At 45.9% G+C, this 11,743-nt stretch overlaps 1 protein-coding gene across 2 annotated transcripts; it reads right to left on the bottom strand.

Annotated features, from left to right (window-relative positions):
- Nucleotides 1–130: 130 nt before the first annotated feature.
- LOC136500682 (uncharacterized) lies at nt 131–2,538 on the bottom strand. 2 transcript variants are annotated; one of them, XM_066496095.1, is made up of 4 exons: nt 2,146–2,538; nt 1,200–1,270; nt 814–1,048; nt 131–728 (listed from the first exon to the last, which is right to left on the bottom strand). In XM_066496095.1, the coding sequence occupies exons 1-4, from the start codon at nt 2,281–2,283 to the stop codon at nt 522–524; spliced, it is 651 nt and encodes a 216-aa protein (XP_066352192.1). In that variant the 5' UTR covers nt 2,284–2,538; the 3' UTR covers nt 131–521. The 2 variants fall into 2 exon arrangements, with proteins under 2 accessions (XP_066352192.1, XP_066352191.1); XM_066496094.1 differs by having other exon boundaries at nt 1,773–2,286.
- Between the last annotated feature and the right edge of the window lie 9,205 nt (nt 2,539–11,743).

The following is an 11,743-nucleotide window of genomic DNA, read 5'->3' as shown; positions in this document are numbered from 1 at the left end:
TCGAAGTTCTGGAGTTCATGCTAAACAATATCACATGAAAAGTAAGGACACAACTAAGCTCCTGGATCATAATGCATAGATCTGCATACATCATGCTATCAGATCAGATGCTTTGAACTCAAAACTATAATTGACAAAACACTGCTACATTATATTTACAATAAACTGTTGCAAAAACTGTTTTCTTCTTCTTGAACTTTATGTTTACTATGTCAAGAGAGCAGGCACCCTCATTTTTGCAACTCTACATGAACAGATTACTTCCTTGGAGCTACATCTCTCATTGAACCATTAGCCTTCCATACTAGTATTAACCATAAGATTTCGGTCATTCATCACACACGCACACACAGCCCGCCTACTTTATCATGCAACAGCCTATGTTTTCATCATCACTAAACATGAGCAGATGACCATTGAAATTGTCCCAACCATCCCTTTACATTTACCAGGCTAGCAATGGCACATACTGATCCTACTAGAATACTACTACTGTACTAGAGCTAAACATTGTCATTTACCTATACTCTCAGGGCCAACTGATCCTGCCATGAGATCTTCCTCTTCCCAGATCGCCCTGCTGGGTTCTGGACATCCCAGAACACAGGCATTCTCGTCTGGCTTGGGCCGGCAGCAGCATCACCTTCCATCGGATACCTCTTTGACTTGTTCACGCCTAGAGGGGCCCTGTAACTATGGTGCTCTTCGATTTCCATCTCCTCATAACCCTGAAATGAGAGAAACCGGTTGAGATAACTGACAAACTTGAGAGCTATTGCAGCAAGTGAAATGAGGTTTATCCCAATTTTGTACCGGCTCACAGGCCTCATTGAGGTCAATCACTGGAGATGCCCTTGGAGAACCACCGTGCCTCCGGTGCACCAACTGGCTTCTACTGGAGCTCCCGGCAGCATGAACCGACTGGTGCTGGGCGTCACCTGCCAAACCAGCTGTCCAGGATGCAGATGACATTGCTGGATTCCTCAGTCTACAGACAATTGTCTGAGATGGGTTTTCAGACATGGATTTGTATCTCTTCCACAAGAATCTGCAACACCATGGGTTTACACAAGAATTTAGCAAACATACCAGTATGCTACCCACAATCAGATACCACACGACACAAAGATAACACACACGCAAACAGAGACATATAAACACATACACACTCGAGAAAAATGATATGATCAGAGAATTACTTGACTTCAGCCAAAAGCCTCTGCTTCCTGAGCCTCTCCATGTGCAACCTTTTCTTCTTTGCTTGGGTTTCCTGCGCAGGTCAACAAGACATAACCATTGTCAGATATTATTCTAGATCATATATATCAAAGTAGAGATAAACCAGCAAAATCTTATGGAAGTTATAATGCCTCGAAGGCTCGAATCTCCAACAAAAGCTGAATTGCAAATCACAGCAGAACAAACCAGAACTAAAACTAACACCATCAAGCTAAACAAACTTGAATGCACAGATGGATCTATGAACGCCGTAGCAAGCAGGTTGAACCTAACAAAAGACAACAGATCCACAAGAAATCCTCAAAAGAACACAGTGGTGAATGAATGAAATCTAAATAAACCCCAAAAAAGAAAGGGCAGAACAAACACCGCAAACCTCACAGCAACAAATCCCGGGAAAAAACGACAAAAACTAAACGCGGCTCCAAAACCGATCATAGAAGGCGAAACCTCCCCCCAAACCCGAGATTCAACTCAGATCAGATCAGCAGAGGGATGAGGTGAAGGTCCAGGAAGAGAATCCCTCGGTTCACCTTGATGAGCTCCTGGTAGTCCTGGAGGAGGGCGCGGTACCTGAGGCTGGCCCTGTACGCCGCCTCGTCCCCGGCGCCGCGGACCGGGCCGGGCGCGCGAGAAAAGAAGGGCCGCCGCGACGCCGGAGCCCCCACCGCCGGCTGGGCCAAGACAACCTTGGGCTTCTTGATGGACGCCATGGCCGAGATCACCTCACCTCAAGCCCCCAAGAACCGGAGCGCAGGTGGACGAAGAGGAGAGGGTAGGGGAGGAGGAACCGATGAGGAAAAGGCGGAGCAGGAGAAGAGATAGGACCGAGGAAGGAGACGGCAAGAAATAAAGGCGGAAGGCGAGGAGGAGGTGGTGGAGGTGGAGGTGGGGGAAGTTTCTTGCGCCTGCCTGCCTCTGGCCTGCTGTTGCTCGCCCCCGCTTTCTCTCTCCTGCCGCGGGCGGGCGGGCGGCGTGTGAAGGGGAGAGCTCCTCTGACCCATGGGTGAGGTGAGGTGAGGTCGAAAACCCAAAAAGGCCCATGGATTGGTGGTGGCAACAGGAGGCCGGGGCGGACGGGGCGAGAGTTTGAGGAAGCACGCATGCCCGGCAAGAAACGCCACCGACCCAACGACTGGAAGTTGGAGATAGAGAATGGTGCGTGGATTGGGGAAGTAGTGGGGGCCGCTGTCCCTCTCCGGCTCGCTTCGGAATCAGCGGAATCAGTCCCTCTCCGGTCTGCGCGAGAAGAGAAGGTCTTGCTTGGCCTCGCCTCGCCTCATTGGGTATGGAAGCCGCGTGTGCCTTCTCTCTCTCTCCCACTATCCCACTTGAGGAGACGAGAGAGGCACGAGGAGCAGAGAGCAGAGTGGTGGCATCAATGAGGGGAGGGGAGATGATGGGATGACGCCATGACGGATGTAGCACGCGGCAGTACAACGTGCACGCCTGTGCGTGCGCTCGCTACGCTGAGCCCATTTTTTCCTCCGTCGCTCCCGTCACTGTTCCTCTCTCTCTCTGCTAGGGACTAGGAAAAAGTCATGGGAGACGGCTTGGGGTCGGGGTGGACGACATGGTCATGGTGTCCCTTTCTCTCTCTCCTCTTTTGCCTCTCCTTTGCTTGCGTACGCATCGATGGTAGCTAGTGGATATCCAATACAATCAGTATTAGTTAATAATCTAATATCAGGTAAAATTATCTAAAGTTATTCTAATAACTAATTATATTTACTTTATAATATTACTAATCATAGTACAAACAGATATATACACACACATTTTATCTAACGTACATGGTAAAAATACGAGCACCTACATCAAGTCGAGGACTTAAACTAGATGAATAGGTTCCGCTACAAAGAAAATAAGTAATTGAGCTACGCTTAATTTGTCTATTATTTTTTATATAACTAATGATATTAATAATATGGCTAATTCTTAAATCTCAATTAATATGACCAACCATATGTAACATAGTTTTTTAATAGTTGTCACTCGATGTTTAAAAGTTAAAATTATTTAAAAATTGCATCCACGACCAATCAATAGTCCATGATATTTTAAACTCTTATAAAGTAAAACTCCACTAGCCTATTTATCTCATTCCACAGCTCTCCACGTAATCGTTTTCTCTTGCCCCACGCATCTAGCTGCCACTTCATCTTTGTTATTTACTTTTTTTATTGTGAGCTTGGAGTTCCATCATCTGTGTGGCATCCTCTTCGAATCCATGCAGCAGTTTACAACACCGAGTGCTCTTCTAATCCATGCAGCGGTTTCCAGTACTGGACAACGGTTTCCAAAAATGTTAATGCACCCCTTCAATTTCCTAGCGCCTGTCCACTTCCTCTTCTACCATATTCATAGGATTTCTTTTGCGACGCTATCGTCTTCTATTTAGAGGGCTCTACGCCGTGTTCGTTTGAGCTTGTTTGCTCTTCCGATCTCTTTGTTTTTCATCCTCTCGCGTAGGATCGAGGCAAAGCATAATCAGTATCATATCGCCGGAGTAGGAGCATCACACGGCGTAGTCAAATCCCAACTACGCAGCAGATTGAAGGCACCCGGCGGCGAGCTGCAGGATCGCTCGTGTCCACCTCCGCTGGCCTCATACGGCTCCGTCTCCTCCGGCAGCGGCGAGCTGCGGGAGCGCTCAAGTCCACCTTCGTCAGCCCCATGCGGCTCCGTCTCCCCCGGCAGTGGCGAGCTGAGGGAGCGTTTCAGGCGAGCCCCATGGCTCCACGCGATGCGCACAGCTGCTAGCCCGCTGCAACTCCACATCAATCGCGTTCGAGTAGACACCAGCGGCAGGACAAGGATCTTGCTTCTTCTATGTGTGACGAGCAGCAGTGAGGAGAGAGAAGGATTACGTATACAACAGGCACTTGAAAAAGGAAAAGATAAGCTCATGGTCAGACTCTCCTATATATACTGTTGTTTTTAAATGATATTTTTCTTTAGAGATAACAGATAAGATCATAATCTTTCTCCCATCATCTTTATATGTATTGTTGTTTTCCTATATTTTTTCTATGATGATTCAAACATCCCATCCTATGAGTTTCATGTGTTCCTAATTCTCTGTTTTCTACCTATATTATTCCTATCATCCTTACCTATAAATTCTTTATGCTCTATGTAAAGTTTTTTTTTCTATTACATCTCTATTCCTGTAGCAACGTGTGGGGGATATTCAACTAGTATCCTAAATAACTATGTACATATATTCAATACGAATAGGCAGGCACCCATAATGGGTGGCTCATAAGCTAGCTCTAAGTAATTTTTTTTGTTTAATAGAAGAGAGAGAAAAGCTAACTTTTAATCACGAGCTAGCCTCATACACATAATCCAAGACCATATGTGAGTGTCATGTGGGGCTATTTATGTTATGAGCTACATGTACTACGGAAACAGTGACTTTGCCGTGTGCCACAGGCACTCGATAAAGATAAAAAACACTCAGCAAAGGCTTTGGCGAGTGTAACACTCGACAAACAGCACACGACATCTACAATGTCGGCAAACAGCTATTTGCCGAGAGTGTCAAATTTGACACTCGACAAAAAAAAAGTGGTTTGCCAAGTGTTTTTTCAAAATACACTCGGTAAAGGATTATTGTTTGCCAAGTGTTTTTTTTGGGAATTACACTCGGCAAACCTATTTTTCAAAGAAAAAAATAATTTTTTCTCAGCATACCATTGTTGTTTAGAGAGTGTTTTTAGAAATTACACTCGGCAAACCTATTTTCTAAAGAAAAAAAATAATGAGGAATTACACTCGCCAGTTGCCATCTGTGTGCTGCTTGCAGTAGCGCAAGAACTTGCTCATATTGTTCCAAGTCAACGGGAAACTGCAAGAGGCATGAAACTTTCATTAGCAACCAAATTCTGAGCAATCAAAAATAGATCACACACAAGTGAGAAATTGGCTCTTCAAAACAAGCAGCTATCACTTCCCAATTCGCTATCATACATGACAATTTCCAATACACAGACAGTTTCATGCTAATTAGAGAATAATTTGTAAGCAGCCAACCAAAAAAAAACTGAAGGTCTGCCAGAAGATCCACTTCACTGACTCTAGCAAATATAAGTCCAGGAGAAGAAATATAGAATTTATACAATTCTATCTTCATCTCTTAGAATTTTACACGTCATACATTGGGACTTACCTTAAGGAGGAAAACAGCCTGTGTACTGCTTCGAAGAAATCGGCTGCTTTGTCAACATTGATATCCAGCCGATAGCTACAGCATGAAAAAACAAAAGAACCAATTGTCAGCTTTATGATTATACAAATAAGAAAGAGTGACTGCAGCTACCATCTTCATGCACATTCATACTATTGTGATCAAGAAGAGTGATTGCAGCTACCATCTTCCTGCTTATCTACAACTAATTTAAGTTTTGCTTGTTGCACAAACTAATTTAAGTTTTGCTTGTTGCACATTCACACTACTATGATCAAGATAGACAATCGAGAGTAGCAAACCTATTCCAAAGATCAAGTAGAATAACTACAGCTTATAAATATGGACCATAACAGCAAGAATCTGTCTAAAGCAAGCAAAAGAACAGCAAGAATCTAAGTTAGTTACCCTTCTGACAAACATCAACTTTGGATCAGGACTAACATAGAAACTACCCTTCCGCCATAAGCCTCGCGCTTAAGCTGCACGAGCTCCTCCTGCTCCCAACATCCACATAGGAAAATGCAAAAACAAATCTTAGTTACCTTTGTAATCAAGAAGAAAGCATCTTAATGGCAATCGATGGTACTGGTTCATATATAAAAAAAATTGCTTAGGCTAGTACATTTCTGACTCCAAACTAGTTCTATTGCTCTGGAAAGCACATTTCTAACTCCAAACTATGGCTAGCAGGATATGTTAAGTTTTTAAACAGTAAGATAATTGAAAAACTTGCAGGACTGAAAATACCTTTCCAAACAGCGACCCAAGCTGTTGGAGCGCTGCGACTCTCTCGCCGATATTGTCCTTTGCCTGCTCAATCACAACAAGAAATCCCCAGCATCCTTTTAGCATCAAATTCTAACATAGTTGTTTGGAGCTTTTAGCATAAATAGTAGTTTGGAGCTTTAGATAAGTCAAAACTAGGTAGATAACCAAAACAATATATAGCAGTTTACTTGTGACTTAATAGAAGCTAGGTAGATATACAAAACAGGTTGAAATACAAGGAGTTACAATCATCACAGCTATTAATAAATGTTGATACAGTGTAGCAAAAATTTGGCAGAACTAGTATTCTAGCATCAGCAATAAGTCCACTCATGGCACAACCTATGTGCTCATCAATTCCCATGACTTTTTCTACACTGCTTGGTGGAGCTGCTATATCCTCTGATTGTAACAATTCAATGATTAACAATTTAGACATGAAACAGAATATACCATGAAAACCATAGGCTAAGTGGAGCTACTATATCCTCTAATAAAACTACTACTATTATAGCCACAAAATTTCAGTATTAATCTCCAATTAAGAAGCATCAAGAGAGTCTCAATGGTAGCACTGTCTATGACAAGGGCAGGGGTCCAGAGCGACTCACCAAGCTGGGCCATCCGCACTAGCTCCTCCATCGCGGCCACGGTAAGGGAGGGGGCGGCGCCGGGGAAGAAGAAGGCCAGGGAGGGGCAAAGCCCGCCGCCATGCCGCACGCCGCCCACCACCACTAGAGCCCAGATCCAGCCTCCACCGGCCGGATCCAGGAGAGGGAGGGGCGACGCCGGGGAACAAGAAGGCCGGGAAGGGGCGGCGCCAGGGAAGAAGGGGAGAAGGAGGGGAGGGGTGGCGGCCCGAGAGAGGGAGGGAGGGGAGGGGATGGGAGGGGAGGGGCGCTGGGGGCCGGGTGTCCGAGAGGAAGAAGGGGAGGGGGCACTGGGGGCCGGGTGCCCGGGAGGAAGAAGGGGAGGGTGCAGAGGAAGAAGGGGAGGGGCGCTGGGGGCCAGACAGTTATGTAGATATTTTGTTTGTTTGCCGAGTGTCCTAGATCTGGGGCACTCGGCAAAGTTTTTTTTTTATTTTTTTTCTTCTCCTTCTTTTCCAGAAAAAATATTTTTTCTTTGCCGAGTGTTCTAGATCTGAGCACTTGGCAAAGTTTTTTTTTTTTCATTTTGTTTCTTCTTCTTTTCTAGAAAAAAAGATTTTATTTCTTTGCCGAGTGTTTTTTTTACACTTGGCAAACCAACCTATTTGCGAGTGTTTTTTTTGACACTCGGCAAACCAACCTCTTTGCCGAGTATTTTTAGCGCGGCACTCGGCAAAGATCTTGTTCGCCGAGTGCTCGAGGGAATACACTCGACAAATATAAAAACACTCGACAAATTTGAGGATTCCGGTAGTGATGCTAAAAGTTAGTACCATTGAAGAAGTTGGCTTAGAGCCAGTAACTAGTTTATACAATTGCGGGTGCCCTTATTGATTTATTTTTTTGAAAGCTTCAACCGGGGGATTAATCCCCACCTGATTTTATTGATCGTAGCTCATCTTACATGATTACAAGAGATTTGTACTTGGGGTTTTCGCTAGAGTAGAAAACATAGATTACATTGGATTACATTGGATCCGAGTTCACCGAAAGGTCAAGAACTTTGGTCCACTCTTCTATGACTATTATACTTTTCTTTGGCATCCTTACTCTCCAGAGATTTGCTTCCGCTTTGCACAGCAGAAACAGCTGCCTGATAGTGATTTGCTCTTCTCTGAAGACAAAAGCGTTCCGTCCTTTCCATAACTGCCAGCAGCACAGTGTTACAAACGCACTGTACTAGTCATCAGGAGTGCCTCTAATCTTCTAAATGTTGTGCCAATTGTTGCATTGGAGGTTACTACTTGACTATAGTCCGATTTGTGACCAGAACTGAGCAGCTATGGGGCATTGGAGAGTCAACAATCTTTTTACGGAATAGATTGGATTGGCATTGGATTCTACCTTTGAGGAGGAGCCAGAAGAACATCTATACCCATGGTGGCGCAGCGTTCTTCCAGATGAAGGATGATGTGGTATCATTCTCTTGCCCTTGTGCCTTGAGCAATTTGTAGATAGCCGAAGTGTCTAGTTTATCCTTGGTGCGGCTGAAGCCGATAGCCTCGTGTTTGGCTATTCTGATAACTGCGATTGTTGAAGGATAACGTTTAGCTGCTGGAGTTCGAGTTGGGCCTGGGTTGAGAGGCAGTTTACAAAGCATCCCTAAAGGTTGGAGGTGATCGCCTGCTGTACAGTGCACGCCTTTCTGATGCAATGGGAGAAGAGCCGTGGAAAGCGATCTTCAAGTGCTTCATCTCTGGTCCAGACATCAGTCCAGAACATAGTGGATCGGTCATCCCCCAGGTCTACCGTTGTCAACGCTAGATATAACGACAGCAGCGACTTGAGAAGGTCCCAATGATGACCCAGGTTATCTCCTTGCATGTTTGCAATGTCAACCTTTGCCTTGATCCAGTTTGTCCAGGCTGACGAGTCCACGCATGAAGGCGGTGGGTGAGGTTTAGAAGCAGACAGATGTTGTGTGTGCCAAAATCCTTGATCCCGAGCCCACTTAGATCCTTGGTGGTGCAGACGTTTGGCCAGGCGACGAGGCATTTTCTGGCTAAGAAATCCTTGTTGCCGGCCCAAAGGAAAGAGCGCCGACGTTTGTCCTCTTGAGTTATTACCTCTTGGGGAATCTGTGTTGCCGACATAATGTATACTAGCTAAGCATCCAACACAGAGTTGATCAAAACTACCCGTCCCATGTTGTTGGGCAATGATGCTTGCCAAGAGGAAAGAAACTTGTCAGCTCTGTCAACATAAGTTGAGAAAGCGGACACTAGCAGTTTAGAGGCAGATAGGGGGAGACCCAGGTAATTTTGGGGGAAGGATTGCTGTGCACACCCAATGACAACAGCACACTGAGAAGCCACTTCCATGTACGTCCATGTGTATCGACACCAGGGTGCTCTTGCCATAGTTAATCTTGAGTCCAGTGGCCTCAGAGAACATTTGCAAGATATTCTTAAGAGCTTGTACATCAGCCATGTCACCCTTCATTACTATCAGTGTATCGTCCGCGTACCGAAGCACTGCACAAGGCCTGTCACGGTCCACTAGAAGTCTTACTGTTGTCGCCAACCGAATCAAGGCCTGAAGAGTGTCAGCCACAATGAGGAAAAGGTATGGCGACAGCGGGTCGCCTTGCCGAAGACCACGCTTGCAAGTAATCCATGGCCCTGGGCAACCATTTACCAGAACAGCTGATTTGGAAGATGAAAGAATGTCCTGCATTCGACCACACCATCTTTCCTGGAATTCCCTTGCTCTTAGAATGTTGTCCAATCTTTCCCAAATGACCATATCAAAAGCTTTTGCGAAGTCTAATTTAAGCACCAGGGATGACAGCTTCCTCTTGTTGCAAGTCTAGACCAGTTCCGCTGCAAAGACGAACGTTTCAGAGATATAGCGGACCTTCAAAAAAACCTATTGAAAGGACCTTGTTTTTTTTTTTTGTAATCGAGTAGATGGACTAATATGTGTTTATGAGAGATACACAGGAGATTAGTCCATAGGTGAACATGTGATAAATGAGCTCATTGTATATGAGACATGACATAGATCGAGTCATGTGACTAAAGTGGAGAAGATAAGACAAGACTTGACTTGATGGACCAGTTGCAAGTGTGAATGGCAAGTTATAACACCCTCGATGTTACACTGTAAATCATGTACTAAAATATGTCATGAGCATCATGTTTATGTGTTAATGCACGTAATAAAGTGTGTAGATCAATTTCCGTAACTCAAAACGATCTACAAAAGTGCTAAACAAAAGTTGATTCGATAGTCATGTTATATCACTTAGGGTTTAAAATTAATTTTTATTAAGCAAAAATGCTATAGAACATGTATGTGTCACCTTAATAAAGTAGGAAGTACACACTTTGTAGATGACAATGAAATACTTACGGTCAAAAGATGATATTACTAGCTAATATTTCCGCTAGCTTAGAAATCGCAAATGGAAATCAAAGTTAGCTCAAACACTTAGAAATTTTCAAGTCTGCCAACTGTTAGACACTGCTATGTTTGACAAATTATTGTGAGAAATTGGGTTAAGGAGTAGGGCAGTATTATGGCTTGTTTTAGTAGTCTAACATCCATCTAAGGTATAGCAAAAGTGGTTCGGGGATTGGATCAACGGTTTAGATGACTCGAACGCTTTAAAATTCGTGCATGTCACTGTCTCGGACGGTCTATCACCGTGGGCGCGGTGACCGCATGGCCACCCTGCGCACACATGGTTGCGTGTGCGCGCGCTGCCACGTGCGATCGGCCGTGGCAGCCCTTGGCCTGACCAGGGCTCGGCTGTCGCTGGCCCGCCGCACGAAGCCGCTACTGCTGCCGCCTGCCCGTTCCGCGCTGCTCTGCTGTCGCGTCTGCGCTGCCGACGCTCCCCACGTCGCGACACTGCCGCTGCCATCACGCCGCCATTGTGTCATCATCACGTCCGCGCTAATCCACTGCGCCTCTATGCTGTTCCCAGCCATGTGCGTGTCGCCCTACACGCGTAGGTGGGCGAGCTGTTGTCGCCATGCCATTTATGGTACAGTGGCGCGCGGGCCACGCCGGTCGAGCGAGGGCACGCGTTGTTCGTAGCGCCGGCATGTGGGCCTCCCGGTCTGTGGGGGTATTAACCCCTATACCCTTACGGCTAGGCCTGGGCTAGCCTAGACCAGAGGGTCTGGCCCGTTAGAAGCCGACGTGCGGCCTAGCCAATCTGTTCGGAGTCCCGCGCAAGGAATCAAGACAGATTTAGAGATCAAGCAAGGTCCTGGTCAGTTAGAATAGGAATCCTTATCTAGCCACCTATGACAATTGTAACTGGTTAGGATTAGTTCTAGATCTGTAACCCTACCCCTTGGGTTATATAAGGCGGTAGGGGACCCCTCTAAAAATCATCTCTCATTGACATACAGCAATACAATCAGACGCAGGACGTAGGTATTACGCCTTTATGGCGGCCGAACCTGGTAAAATCTTGTGTCTGTCTTGCGTCACCATCTTGTTTGTAGCTTGCGCATCTGTCTACCGATAATCTACTACCTTGGGCATACCCCTAGGTAGACTGCTGACCATATTTCGTCGATAGTGGCGCACCGTAGGGGGTATGCGTACTGCTCTCTAGGCGAACAATATGGTCATCATCCCTGGTTCCATGGCTACACCGAGCGGCCTCACGTTCACCATCGGCCAGATCACCTGGACCACTGGCTCCGACAACTTCATCGCCATGACCCCAAAGGAGGCGCGGGTTCAATCTGCGTCGACCACTGCTTCACCTGCATCGGCTATGGCTCCGACCACGCCAGCATCGTCTTCAGCCACGCCGACAACCCATCGTCCGCTTCCTCGCTACAAAGGGAGGCAGATTGACAACACCGACCTGCTCGACTCCATCGATCGAGTCGGTACCAAACTTGCCGAAACCCTGGCTCTAGTAAGT

Source organism: Miscanthus floridulus, chromosome 13 (genome assembly GCF_019320115.1).
Source record: "Miscanthus floridulus cultivar M001 chromosome 13, ASM1932011v1, whole genome shotgun sequence".
NCBI classification, from domain to species: domain Eukaryota; kingdom Viridiplantae; phylum Streptophyta; class Magnoliopsida; order Poales; family Poaceae; genus Miscanthus; species Miscanthus floridulus.
The sequence above is the reverse complement of the archived record's forward strand: the minus strand, read 5'-3'. Positions and strand labels throughout refer to the sequence as shown.